This window comes from Caloenas nicobarica, chromosome 4 (assembly GCF_036013445.1).
Source record: "Caloenas nicobarica isolate bCalNic1 chromosome 4, bCalNic1.hap1, whole genome shotgun sequence".
Classification (NCBI taxonomy): Eukaryota; Metazoa; Chordata; class Aves; order Columbiformes; family Columbidae; genus Caloenas; species Caloenas nicobarica.
The window spans coordinates 33,823,613-33,838,559 of record NC_088248.1 but is presented as its reverse complement, the minus strand read 5'-3'; the positions used below and the strand labels follow the sequence as shown (position 1 = coordinate 33,838,559).

General features: G+C 38.9%; 1 protein-coding gene across 4 annotated transcripts in view; it reads right to left on the bottom strand.

The window, feature by feature from the left end:
* Window positions 1–8,448, bottom strand: part of LOC135988318 (uncharacterized) — a 60,290-nt gene extending 51,842 nt beyond the window's left edge. For all 4 annotated transcript variants that reach the window (XM_065634205.1, XM_065634206.1, XM_065634207.1 and 1 more), the window contains exons 1-7: window positions 8,282–8,448; window positions 7,848–7,948; window positions 7,396–7,465; window positions 6,441–6,571; window positions 4,661–4,749; window positions 1,943–2,042; window positions 548–591 (exon numbers count right to left, since the gene is read on the bottom strand). In XM_065634205.1, coding sequence (XP_065490277.1) covers window positions 548–591; window positions 1,943–2,042; window positions 4,661–4,749; window positions 6,441–6,571; window positions 7,396–7,465; window positions 7,848–7,948; window positions 8,282–8,447 — 701 coding nt within the window. In that variant the 5' untranslated portion in view covers window position 8,448. The remainder of the gene's footprint in view (window positions 1–547; window positions 592–1,942; window positions 2,043–4,660; window positions 4,750–6,440; window positions 6,572–7,395; window positions 7,466–7,847; window positions 7,949–8,281) is intronic.
* Window positions 8,449–14,947: the final 6,499 nt, after the last annotated feature.

The following is a 14,947-nucleotide window of genomic DNA, read 5'->3' as shown; positions in this document are numbered from 1 at the left end:
TTGCAGAAAGTTGAATTAGGTGACCGAATTTTACCCAATGCTTTCTGCATCAGATTCCTAACCGCAGGACTTACAACTAGGGTTTGCAAACGGGAGTACTGACACGGAGCTTCTGTAAAACCACACAAGGATGCTGATCTCTGACTGAATCTCCTTCTGCACATCTTTGAGGATTAAGACCTGCCACCATCTCAACCATGAAAACACTGATGGCCAAACAGAAAAAGCTGGGAATCACTGGTCTGTACTGTAATATTTCATCTCTTGACATAAAATGGATAGGAAGATAAAATTAAGCTGGTAAATAAAATCACTCACTCCTTTCCTCATTTTGTTATTTTACATTGGGTCTAGAATTAAGTTTCTATAATTTCAATTCCAAATGAGAGAATATTAAGTGAGCCTTAAAAAAGAACTCAAAACCTAAAAAAAATTCAAATAAATGAATTCAATAATAATATGCAAAATCACCGCTTAAAAAGTTCTGTTATCCTGACACTGTATGATATGAAATATAAATTCACCCATTTCTTCTTATATCATTTACCTTCCTGCAGCTAGCAAGTCAAATTCATCCCTATTCCAGCCAAACTAGAAGGAAAATACAAATATGTTACATATATGAAAGTTTCATACAGTACAGAAAACTGCATATGCTATGTTCATTATTTTGAGTAACAATGCATTGGATATGTTTTTACTTAACTGCAGAAGTCTAAAGAACAATAACTGGCAGAAGCTGTATGTTGATTTGAGTTGCTATACAGTAAATTAGTGTAAGAGATCTGATGTATTTCAGTTTTCCTCTTATTAATACACCCAAACATAAATTCTCAGTCATACCCTCTTCAAAAAAATTGGAAGTGCAATATTCCCATTATTCAAAATTTGCATACCTCAGAGGTTTAAAAGTCTAGCACCTGTTTTGTGTCACATAAACAAACCACTACACTTTTTCAACTTTTGAAAATTATTAGTTCCTGGAGTACTACCAGTCATCCTTAAAAAAGGTAAGTATGTTTTCTGTTTAACTAGCAATTATATTTCCCAAGTTCAACACAGTACAAGCAATATACATATTGTTCTTTATTTAGAACCTCGCAGAAATCTCCCTAAAACTTTTCAATATATGCCTCTCTGGAGTAAATAATACACACTGAGAACTACTTTGAGAAAGTAAACAGCTAGGAATAAAATAACAAGTCATAATGGCAGTTATAAATGGGAAAGTTTAATTCTAGATTAGGTAATGTTTGACATGCATGAATTCAGATGAGCATGATGTTTGTAACTAGCCACTAACACATACCCTCATAGATTTCCTTTTAAATATGCACCAAAAGAAAGCTTCCATGTTTCACAGTGTGTGGTCATTCCCAAAAATGTATAACATATTCAAAATACTTCAGAAAACCACATATCCTGCTTGTATAACTTGTTGAAATTCAAGGAATTTGAGAAATGTTGTATTGAAACTCACCTACTTAAAATAAAACTGCTTACCCATTCAAAAGGACCAGTGTTTTAGACCACCTCATGTGCCTTGCCTCTTCCCCCCAAAAAACAAAATGAGTTCTACTATCACCACCTTGTGGTAAAGAAAGATAGACCTGTTCCTTAACCTTACATACCAGAGGGGAGGGGAAAAAAAAAAAACCCTAAGACTGAAATACTGGTGAAACACAGTAAGACTTCCTTAACTTCACCAAAACACTTTCCAGCTTCATGATACACGAGTTCATAAACAACCCTGCTGTAAGTGTAGGAAAAGTGGAAGCTGGCAAATTTTCACGCATCTAAGGAAAAAAAAACCACACCATCTTAAGGTGCTCATTATTTTTAAATTAGTAACTACATTTTCATAAGGAAAAAAAATTGACTGACAATGGTTACTGAATATTCCCATACGTTCATTATCATATAGAAATTAACTTGTACTTACAGAATGAATGAGTGGTCCTAATACAATCCCACTGTCAACGCATCTACCTGTCACAACAATATCAGCCCCGAGGTCAAGAGCTCTGCTTATTGGTCTTGCACTAAAGATGACAAAACAAAACAGAAAACCTTTTACCTTTTTAAGTATCATTAAAAAAAATAAAAATCAGTTCCCTAACACGCACAGGATAAAAATAACTTTAAAATCCTGTATGAAATCAATTATATCAACTTTAACAACCAATTTGTCATTCTGTATATACAACAGTAGTATTTTAAAAAGTAAACATCAGAACACCCTATCAAATTCATGTACCTAAATGACATAATTGAAACACTTGTCTTGATGGTCATAGAAACTGTCTTGAACATAGTGCACAGAGGGTCACTTCTATTGTCAGTAACAGAAAGTAGTGTTTTTCAGAGATTCATTATTCTTATTTATTTGTAGAGGAGTCTATATATAAAGACCAATATTCTCCACAGCGAAAACTTGGTACTTCCAATTTTTAATCTTTCTGGTCAATTTCTGTAAGTGTTTTTAGAACTTGCAATATCAACCAACTTCAAGAGCAGCACCATGCAGTCATTATTTTCAAAGAGACTCAGGCAACAGATTTTCCAGGTTTGTTAGGTAAAAGTCAGCCCAGTCAAAATGAGTTGAACCACCTGAGTTCCCATGCATCTGCTGGATTCTTTTCCATGAAAAAGACAGCTTGAAAACACAAACCGTGTAAACCATGTGCCTTGAAGAACAAAACTAAGAGCAGTATTTTACTACAGTTTCTGTGGTCTTCGCCCTGTTTTTGTCAAGAGGTAAATTAGAAGACACAGAAGTTCTCTTAGTGATTTAAACACAAAAAAGTAAGTATGTATTTTTTTTTCCCACTGCTACATGAACCAAAGGATACTATCTAGAACAACAAGCAGATAAACAGCATACGGAAAGAACTCACGCCTCTTGGCATAGTGTTAACAGTCAGGGGTAAAAAGCACAAATGGGGCTTCTGCATACATACATACAGGATACTGACAGAAAAACTGAGTAACTACCTTTAAAAAGCAGTAAATAAAGCCATTTGGCTTTTGTTGTTAAAAATGCACATGGACTCAATCTACAGAACTCCTAATAGCCCAAATCAGAAACAGAAGAAACAATACCCCAATGCAAATTTCTAAGATGTTTACACACTTGAATCAAACTGTAAACATCAGATTTATGGAATTAAAAGTGAGTTATCAACAGAACCTACAGATTTTACCCAATACACTCTGATGTTGACTTCTTTTATATATACAGATTTATTGTTTAATTTATGAATAAGCATCCACTGCTGATGCTGATGCTGTCAAAGAAAAATGTAACTTATGAAAATGACTAGTTTAAGAGGCTGGTAAGAGTTTCACATTTCAATGCAACTGAGTTTAAGGAGGCATAAATAAATACCGCTTTTATTAGAAAACCAAGAGCAACAGTTCACCGTTCTAGCATCTGTTAATGAAACAGAGACAGAGGTAACAGATTTTTAAAATGTTTCATCCTCATACCAGCCTGGTTTTGTGCTCACTGCTTTGATTTGCATTGCTTTTAAAATTCATTAATAAATCATGAATCACCAGAATTGGAACGAACACTTTCTCACCCAAGTCAAACGTTATTTCTTAGATTTCATTTACAGTTACTCATGATGTGCAAATGTTGCAAGTCGAAGTTTAACAAACAGAAAATCCAGCAACAACAGAAAACACTAAAGACAAATTTTAAAAGACTCATCTATTAAAAGGTCCTTATTTTACAAAGAAAAATACATGCTGTGTTAGGTACAGCCAGACCCTTTATCTGCCAGAGATGCATTTTTGGAAAGTGCAATAATAACGATAAAAGAGAGAACACAGCAGTTTTTTCCATGAAGGTAAGAAAGGGAAGACTGCATGCATAAACTTTAGACATACACTGAACAGAAATACAGGAGGGATGATATATATGATATGGAGGATGGAAAAGCAAAACCAGGATCACACGACCATCAACTGGAAGATATACTGGCTTTTGGGAACAGCTGACCATTGTCCAATTTCTCAGTCCTTCCCCTTCAATAGACTTGATGGATATTGATCTACCTGAAGAAGTTGATGACGACAATGAAAATGCAATGGTTCACATACACGTAGCTAGAACACCTGCATTTCCAGATTTATGGGAGGCCTTTAGTATCATAAAGGAGGCAAGGGAGATCTTTCAAAACAGTGATCCATGCCGGAAAGCCAGCTTCCAAAATCCAAGCACTACAAAGCCTGACACACAATCCAGTGCAGCCTCATGGAACCTCCTACCGCACTCAGTGCACGTCCCAGCACTTTAATTCCTTGGTTGCATCTCTCTAGGGGCAACATCCTAAAAAACTGCACCATGCAGCAACAGGATACTCTGCATATGAAAACAGATTTTTGCAATTGTTATAACTGAACTAAAACTATTTTGGCTTGAACTAAAACCTAAGGATTCGCAGGAGTTATAATGCTAAGGAGTCACAACTGGCAAGGCCCTAAATTAAAAGCTTATTTACGAGTTACAAACATTTTTCTCCTGGTTGCCTGAATGACGCGAAAGTGAACCTCACATACTACGTGGTTCTACTTGCAAAATGAAACAATTTCAGGAAGGCAACATCTTAAAATTATTTTTCCATAATTAAAACAACTTGTTAAAATAACTCACCCAAGATACACATTCATGCTATGAATGTTCTCTGGAAGTTGTTTGCCACTCTCTAAGTCAGTGATGCCAGCTCCTTTCAGGTTCTCTTTCTGTTAGAAAACAAAGAATCCACCAAATCTGTGAGTATTTTGTAGTATCTACTGTAAGCCTTTTATTAGTATCAGACAATAGATCCCCTTCACAGCAACTCTAATCAAAGTATAATCATTAAAATTAGTAACAATACAAATCAGTTGAATGGCTAAAAGCCCTAGACACACTTCTAGCCATAGTTTTCCAGCACACAGAAAAATAAGTCAGTCTTTAAAGAATGCTCGCCTATTCACAGATGGCCAATGACAATGAAGTGGTATATTCTCTAGGCTTTTAAACTGTCCGTAATTGCTGTAGGACTGAATAAACCAAACCCTGCAAACAGAAACGTGTCTGTGGCCAGAAAGCAAGGCTAATTCTGCAGTTCCAGGTGACACTTAGAAAACGTTGCATACGTATGAGAGGTAGGTGGGGGTGGATGGTTTCGACCATGCATCAGGCAGCTTGGGAAACCAGTGGATCCAGGGGCCTGTGACTGCACAGAACCAATGTCTAATGCTAGTTACAGGAGGAATCTATTATATAGTGTGGAAAAAAAATCCTTCCACTTTGAATTAATTTGGTGTTCTGTGGTAAGGACTGAAATCCTCTAAACCACAAATAACATCTCCTAGTGTAATTTATGATGTGTGGTACAACAGTGTAAGTTGTCTGTAGACAGTAAAAGCTGTCTCTTTTTTGTTCCTATAAGTTATACACTGACAATAGCACAGAAAATAATCTATTTCAGATCAGAAATGTCCATGCCAAGCTTAAATAATGACCATTTCACTGTTGTACCAGTAATGAAATTCTGGACTACTGGTGCTAAAGCAATTTCAGTAGGGCAGAAGTTTCTTGAAATGAAGTCCAAGCACTGCACACAATTTGCAAATAAAGAATCTTACTTGATCATCTTCCACATTCAATAGCATGCAAGAAGTAACCGAGCCTACATAGATACATAATTTTGTAAGTTACAGGCAGAGATTTAACCATAGTTCAAACCTACCCCTCTCTTAACCACCACCAATGTATAAGTTGTTTTCACAGTATATTTTCAGGTAAGGCCAACACTTTTTGTGGAACCAGACTTCATACACAAAGCGTTATCCTTTAAGTCAAAAAAAGCCATGTATTTCATCTCTAGATTTCAAGGATTTTTTTAAATATTAAAACTTAAATGCTCCCACTTAACATTACCGTACTGGCCATAAACTAATTACTTAAAAAGAGAAAAACAGCTACCTGTAAACAAAATAACAACAGGAAATGCCTGTAAACTACTAAAACCAGCGATGAACATTTGAACACATGGTAACTACATCACATTCAAATTTAAGAGTTTTAACACTCGGGATTATTTCATTTAGACAGAAACAATAAGTAACAGCACATCCTGGCTTCTCCTGAAGAGCAAACGAACCGTAGGTCAGATTCACAGTTTGCTTCAGAAAGTTAAAAAGCAGATCCATAGCCTCAAAAAATTCACCCCCATTACACATCAAACATAGGATGTGCCCAGAATCGTTTTCATGCATTAAAGAAAAATAAAGAAAATGAAGCAACAATTTTTAGACGCTTTTAACGGTAGAAGGCTACTGCATGAAGATACACGAAGTAAGTTTCTACAGGACAGTAAATGTCATCTTCGTGCCATATAGATTAACATAATTTCCACAATGCTACTTAAGACAAAGTAAAATACCTCACTCATTAGGTCATCCCCAGCAACAACAGCTATTTTCAAATCAACATCTGCCTTCTTTGCCACCTCCTGAAGGGCAGCTGCACAAGCAAGTGGATTAATTCCACCAGCGTTACTGATGACACGAACACCTAAACAAAAAAAGCAAATTAAGTTCAGCAGAATCAGCAATCGCTTGTGTTTTAAAAACTTAAACGGTGCTGAAACACAAGCAAGCTGTCATCTTTGCAAGGTGTCAGATATCTAATCAAGTAAGTACTAAAACCACATTAAAATATGAACACTATTTATCTGTTAAAGGATCAGAGTGAATCAATGCAAAACTGTTTACAGATATATAATTGTTATATATTATTTCTCATCTTTCTTTTATGCGCAGTAGGAAAAAGCGACCAAAAAGATTCATGATCAGGCAAACAAATGGTATCAAAACAACTACAGGAACAGTATTTGACAGAAGTCATTCAAGGATCTGTGCTCTCCCAACAACAGTGTTAGCAAGGTATTGGGTACTTTGAAATAATTCCTCTTCTTCTCTCAAGCTCAGAAAGCTGTGAAGCAATACTAATGTAAACAGAAAGTGATCAGAAAATAAGTGATACTCTAAAACTATATGTGAATATCGAAAAACTTTTAAATTGCATTGAAAACATTTAGATCTCATGTTTTAAGAGATCTGTAAAGCGATTTTCCATTCACAGATTAAAGCTACAGCAAGAAATACATGTATATATTCATAATTAAAGCAAACATTTCAAATTTACACAATGTCACCATCAGACCTGCACTTCACATCTATCAGGATGGGATTTCTGCTGATGTTTAAAACCCTATTCCTAAAGGACAGCAAAATGCTGGGGTAAAAAACAGCTGTTTATAGTAATAGCAGGCAAACAAAGCTCATCTAAGCAAGTGAACTTGATTAACATATAAAATCATGCAAAGAGTAGCATACCTTTCCTGTGAATATCATTTATATAAGGAGCCATTGCAGCAGAGACAAAATCTGGAGTGTAACCTAAAACCTGAAAGAATTAAAAGCTGTAACCGTTTGTCATGGTTAAGTTAACTCAATCCCTTTTCTTGGTTAACAGAAACGAGAAAACAGTGAACAACTAGCTCTTAAAATGTTTGGATAACGCTGTAAGAAAGGACACGAATGCTCTCACTAGATGAAACGGACTATATGAAAACAAATACGTAAAAGTGGGAAGTATACAGAGCACAGGTGCCCCCAGAACTTGACGTGTTTCAACCAGGCTCCGAGCGCGATCGGGCCGGGCGGGAGGCGGGGAGGCAGCGGAGCCGCCCGCCCCCCGCCGGGGCCGCACCCACCCGGCCCGGCCCTCCCGCCGGAGCCAGCCCGGGCACGCTGGGGCTGCGCACCGGCGGCCAGCGGCTACTTACGGGACACTGGGCTTTGGCGGCCGTCAGCAACGACATGGTGACCTCGGAGAGATAATCGAAGACGAGGAAATCCAGCTTCCCGCCGTACAGCAGCTGCGGCACTGGCGGGGCAGGGGAGAACCCGCCGTTAGCACCGCGGAACCCCCGCCCCGCCCGGCCCGGGGAGCTGCCGTGCGCCGCGGGCAGCGCCCGGCGGTCCCGGCCCGCGGCTGGGCAGGGCTGCGGCCAGCCAGGCCGTCCCGCCCCTGCCCTCGGTGACGGCCTTGCGGGCGGCCCGGCCCGGCCGCTTGCGCAACGGGGCTGTTCGCGGCGCTCCCGGCCGCCGCTCGCCTGCACGCTAGGCCCCGGCGCCCCAACGACCGCCCCCGCCGCCCGGCCGGGTCTCCCCGCCTCCCCCGCGGGCAGCCACCGCCCCCGCCGGCCTCACCGCCTACCTGCGGCCGCCGTGTCCCCCCAGAAGCCCGAGGCGCAGCCGATGCGCACCGCGGCGCCCGCCGGGGGCTCGCACCCGCCGCTGCGCCGCCTGCTCCAGCGGGGCGGGCGGGCGGCAGCCCCCAGGAGCCGCGGCCCCCGGAGCGCTAGCAGCGCGGCGCAGCTCATGGTGGCGGCGGGCGGGTTCGCGGGCACCGCCCCTGGCTGAGACCCGGGCCCGCCCCGCGGCCCGGCCCGGCCCAACCCGCGGCAGCGGCCTGGCGGAGTGTCGGGGATGCGCTGGGGGTGTGTGGGGGTGCTTGCGAGAAACGACGGGAGAGCGTTTCTGAAACCCGAGTGTGCCGGGGAACGTGACAGGAGCTCGGGAGTCCCTTCTGGGCCACGGCTATGATGGCTCCAGTCCGGGACGTGCCGAAACGGGGCGGCCGGTTTTGTCGTGGTTTTATTCAGGCCCACGCAGGACGTGGATCAGTGGCAGGCGGGTCTGTGGCCGCCGTGTCCCTGAGGTGCTGCAGGGTGGGCGAGGGCACGCGTGTCACTACAGAAACACCACGCGTGGGGTGAGGGTTCACCTGAAAAGTGGAAACCCCGTTCAGGCCTGTGGTAACATCAAAGCATGTCAGATACTCTGGTCATGACATTTTTATGAAATGTTTCCCTCCTCCCGTAAATAAAAAATGCATATATTTAAAAATAAGGCTTTCTGTGGAAGCACGTCTCAGCGTTGACAGGAAGGGCTTCTCAGATCCCAGACTGAATTTCTAGACAGCAAACGAGGTAAGTGTCACCAAACCAGCAAATTCGCCAGGAGGAACGATTTCCCAGACCTGAAGTCTGAGTCGGAGGACTGTCTTTGAACATCTACGCAGAGGATGGAACATGTAGAGCAGGGGTAACTACTCCTACATTTATACAGTCCTAAAACTACGTTCAGCCCTTTGAAGGCAACCACATGGGTGATGTAGCCCCTGGTGAAAATGAGTTTGACACCTCTGAGTTGTAGAGGTACTTCAGGGTGACTCTCTGTCTACAGAAAATCCACATCATTCGTATGATATGGCAAGGACTGTGACTGAGTTTCACATGTTAATCTGGTGCAACAACTGCCAGGCCTCCCTCAACACGTACGCTTTGATCCTAAGTGGTTTTGAATTCTCTCTTGCAGATGAAACAATAATAAAATGTGGTGTCTTTGCAGGAGCACTGAGAAATACAATGTTCAGTACGACATTGACAATGCTAACTATATCATGACGAGAGGTGGTTTTACTGATGTAAAAAGTCATTATGATGAAAATATGTAAATAACTACTTTTGAAAATTGTTGATAAAGTATCCAGTAAGACTAATTTCTGATTGCAATTAGAAATTATGCAGTTGAGAGAAGACAGAAAATAATCATGCTGTGATCTTAGAATCTGGTTCTTTATTTAGGGAGGTGTGATGTTTTCCTATCGCAGAAAGACCATAAAGCACCATCTTCTAACCCCACTGCCTAAAAAGTTATAAACAGTTACTGTCCTGAGTGATTAAACAGGCAGAACCAAAGAGGTCTCAAAGAAAAGTTGGTTCCCTACACATAGAAAGGAACTAACTTTTGATTATTAAATTATTAAAGTATTTAATTATTATGCTGAAAGCTCACAGGTTTTGAGTTCCTATAAACAAATAAACATCCAAACAATCAGACTGAGGAAAAAACAAACAAACAAACAAACAAACAAATATGTTGTGTATACATAGCTGACTCCAGATAGCTTTATCCTAAATATACCAATGTATATTTATTGTAGCTCCTTAAGGTAAACTTTGAAGCAAGAACAAGAAATAGCACTGTCTGGTATAAAATACACGGCTGTCAGTATAGCCATAAAGACAAATGCTTTCTGTAGTTAAATTTTAAAGTGTCTTCTATGTGCGTTTCAATATGGAATACATTGCAGTAAGATTCCAACATACTGTAACGTAGCAGGAAACTGGGCTAATCCTCAGCAAGTCTTGCAATGGGCTCAAATCCTGTGGTGAAATCCAAGTGCAGTTTGCTGAGACTCCATAATCAACATGCTGCAGTCCTCACTGACTTATGTGCTTAAACATACGCAAAATAAATGCCAATCACTAACAAATATAATCATTTGTAACCCATGAATGTAAGTAAAACTTCTGCTGAAATGGTCGGGCCAAGACTTCGTGCTGCAAAACTGAATTTCTAGACATGAGAAGGCAGGGCTGCTGAAACAAAGCGAACCAGAGGTCGGTAGGTGGCTGTATTTCACCACCATCAGCACCCGCCTCACATACCAAACCATTCCCGGCCCCAAAAGTTGTCATCTACTCCTGCCAGCATCCCCTGTGCTGCGTTCACTATGCAGAGAGGCAGATCTGCACATTTCACTCTGGATGAACAAATGCATTTTATCTATATAAATACACACACATTGCTAGGACAGTCTTGGAATCTAGAAGGTGCTTTATCATTTTAACTTCTTTCAAATATTTTCATGGCATGGATTTTGAGAGCAAGTGCTCATGGTTCTGCGATGGGCTGGTCTTGCTTTGTCTGAAACCATTTTAAGGCTCTTATGGAGCCTTACATACAATTTTAGCAAATTTGCATATGGATGTTTATATGTGTGTGAGAAAATTAATATCCAATGTGTATAAAATACTAAGACACACCTATTAGTTGATCCGCCAAAAACATGAGGAACGGATTTAGGACTGGTTTTATTATTTGCAATGCTGCACTGAAGAGACGAAGGGATCAAAGCCCATGTTCTGTTGATTCCCCCAGAAAATGTGTTTCTTACTCAATTTAGACTTGTCCATAAGTAAGTAGGCTATTTAACAACCTTGTTGAGGCTCCAACAAAATAATCCATTTTAGTGGCAAGAGTAATTTATATGGTCCATTGTTCCCTCCATTTGATTAGACAAATTATTTTCTTAAAGACTGTGAGTTTTCATCATCATTATCACTGTATCATGAGCAGTAATAATTAGCTCAGAACCTGTCATTTCATGTGCAAGGTTAGGATTATTTTGATGAAAACAGAAGGAAATTTAGAGATTCTTTTTCCAGGTAGGCTTGTGAAGCAGTGTTCTGTGATGGTCAAGTTGTAATTTTGAGATTTGGGGTTTTATGTGACTTAACAGATTTTAGGAAGAGTTTATTGCTCTTTGAGGACATCAGATGGCACTGTGCAGTTGTCAGTGAAGCCCAGAAGAACCTGCAATCAGTACCAAGCCTGTGCGAAATTCATACACAGAGATGCTGGTCAAAAACTTGACTGTGTTTGTGGCCTCTGTTGGGGATATGGGTCAACAATAACAGACTCCATAACTCTGTCCCATGGTAGGAATTCACATCCATTGGCTCCATTGCTTAATGTACAACTTTTAAGAATAAGCCAGATTTTGAATCATAAATTGTGAGAAGACAAAAAAAAATCATCTGGCTTTAATTTTTATGCTAGAGAAAGGAAAAGGTTACAGAGTTAAAAAAAAAAATGCTGTTCATGGTTCAAATGTAGGTCAGTCTGAGATTCAATTTCTTTCAGTGACCCTAAACTCTTGGATTTGCTTTTATTACACCAGTGGCATTAGTGTTTCAAACACAGGCCTGTGCTTCCCTCCCTGTACACAGATTTGTGCACCAGTATGGAGCACAGATGATGTGTAAAGGAAATGTGAAATTCATTCTTTTACTACCATCATCCTGAATTAATAGTGTTCAGAGCTAGTCCTGGAAGTCAAGGCAGACAATACGGAGTATGATTCTCCAAAGCAAATATACTTTCCTTGATTTTTCTAAGATTTTTCTGACAGTTAAGCTTCCTCTTGGTTGCTTAAAAAAGTATTCCACAAGCCAGGGTTTTATGTGAAATATATTACTTTTTTGCTGTGTTTCCTTTAATGTCACTGGAAATAAATTCCTGTCCAAACCAACAGCATCAGCAGATACCGACGAATATTTTAGTTTATTGAGTAGGCTCTGTTTTGTTTATTGAGGTTCTGCCCTCTCAACTAATTACAAAATATTCAGCAAATATTTGAATGTATTACTTATCTCATTCCCACAAATTAGTGCATCTCTTTGTTTAACAGAGTTCACTGCTCTTGCCTTCAAGGTAAAGCATACATTGCAATCTCTCTTTTGCCGATAGTCTGAAAACCAACATTTTCTAAGTGAATCAACAGTTGAAAATGATCTCTGTAAATCAGTAAAGGGAGAGAATTTGCCATGTTGCATCTAATACCCTTATTTAAGGCACAAACAACTCAAAGCTCAATAATGATGTTTAACTGATCCCAGTGCATGGTTTGTGGGCTTGTAGTGAGTTTAGTAGTTTTTTAGCATGTGGAAGTATAACATCCTGTGCTCTGGGACTCAGAAAAACCTAAGTTGTTACAAAGCAATGATATATGTAATCTTCTGAACCATATTGGTTTTGTTCCTTTATATCACATTTCTGTTGCTTTTAGGAGATATGTTCTCTCTTAATTCCTTAAGATCTGAATGACGTTTAAATGAAGTCTGAAATGTATCAAATTAAGCACTAAAAAGAAAAATGACAGGATTTTTAAGTAATACAGTTATAGCTTATTCAAACTATTAAACACTTGGCTCATGGACATGAGGTATTTTCAGAAGTACTTTAATGATGAGATACCTTGATTTTTTGCTTTTTCGATTGTTAAATACTTTTGAAAATTTATTAGTAATAATATCTGTAATCAAAATAAGACACATTAGCTATATAAAATAATTTGGTTATTCTTTGCAGAAATCAAAGGCTCTTTTACATTGCTGTATTCTGTAGAAAAAGTGCTGGGAAAAATGGCCACCAGAACGTGAGTCACAAATGAAATGGTTTTTAGCAGTCGTACATCAGTGGAGTATCCCTGCTTAGATTTAAAAAAAATATAATATCCTATCATTATTTAAGAATACATTCTAAAGTATCTTTTCTGCATCTATGTTGTGCATGCTGCAAAATATCCTGTGAATTCTTTCCAAAATGGAAAGCCAAAGCTGACATGAAATACATAAATTTAATACTTTTTCTGAGAACCAGAACCATTTCCAGCCTATATTTGAACTGAAGCACAGTGAATATCTGTACTGGTGTCATGAGTGAAAATAAATTAAAGCTTCTTCCATGCAGAGCAACTGAGAGCTGATTTTTGCTGACTCAGGAATCCTCCAGGCAATTCATTTCAGGAAGGGTGAGGAAGAAGTCTGTTGCAGAGTGGACTATGCAATTGGCAAAAACGTTGCCATTTAACTTTTGCCCAAGTTTTGAATATTGAAACAGAAAGAGAAAGATGAGTTTAAAAACTTTTTTTTTTTCATTTAAACTTTTTTGTTTCTGTTTGTAAAGCAATTGGTTTTATAGAACACCAGCAGTGTAACTTCAATACTAGACAGCTTTTGAGTCATCTCTATTTTTCATCCTAATTATCACTCACTCATTGATTGACCTAGTGAAGGAGATTTTGCCCACTAATCTGTATAGCTTCCTAGTAGTACAAGCAAGATAATGCATATTGATAATGGATTGCAAAGCAGAGCAGGCAATTTTTTTCAATATTTACTTTTGGGGGGTTTTTCAACATTTATTTTTTGTATTTATTTTTACATAAGAAAATAATCTTCTGGAGTATCTGAAAAAAAATGCAAGTTCAAGTCAAGTCCACTGAACACTTTCAGTTAATAACAAAACCCCATCGGAAAAAAATGGATCACTGAACATTTCTGAAATGGTATAGACTGATTTTTTCAAGTTAGATTCTCAAGGCATGTAGGTATGAGTCATAAGATTAAAAAACAGTTGTTTTTCCAAGGCAGCCATAAGAATACTCTGATATTGTAGAACTAATTCACAAACACAAGCATTTTTCCTTGGATTTGTATTTCTGAGGGAAGATTTACTATAAAGGATGAGAAGGTGTTGAATAGTCTCTCAGTGGCTGTTTGACAAAAATACTAATAAAATTGAGTTGAAGAGGCTCTTTTAAACAAATAATGATTCACCTTTACTATCTACTCAAAAATAAATTGCAAGAGAAAAGTAAACTGACTTTGAGAACTCTTCCTTCTGTCTGCACTATACAAATCATTCTTCATTTGTTACCAAATCAGCAAACAGACTTCCTGGAAATAAAAAACTGGCCAGAAAATCAACACAGTCAAATTATGTTGGACACATCTCAGGGTACAACCAGGTCTCTAGCACATTTGTTTGGTAAATGGGTCAGCTATTTTGCAGTCAGGACCAACCAAGACAAAAGAGTACATAAGGCAGGAAAAATACTATGTAGCCATTCCACTAAGAATGCACATTGTTTTCAACTCAATGAAAAGCAGGATTAAGTTATTTCTAAGGTGAAACCATAGAAGGAAGCAAAGATATAAAAAGATTAATTATTCAAGGCTAAATCATGACCATGTAATCAGTAAAACAAACAAAAATTTCCTGAGATTTAAATACTTACATCATTTGTTAAAAAGTACAAGAGACTGCAACCAGAAATACAACTAGGTAACACTTACAAGTGCAGTGTACAGGTATTTCTAATCATTAAAGCAATGTTTAATATCAATTGCTTCATGAATGTAAATCTATACAGTGATATTTTTGTCTAACATATGCACCTCACTGAAAA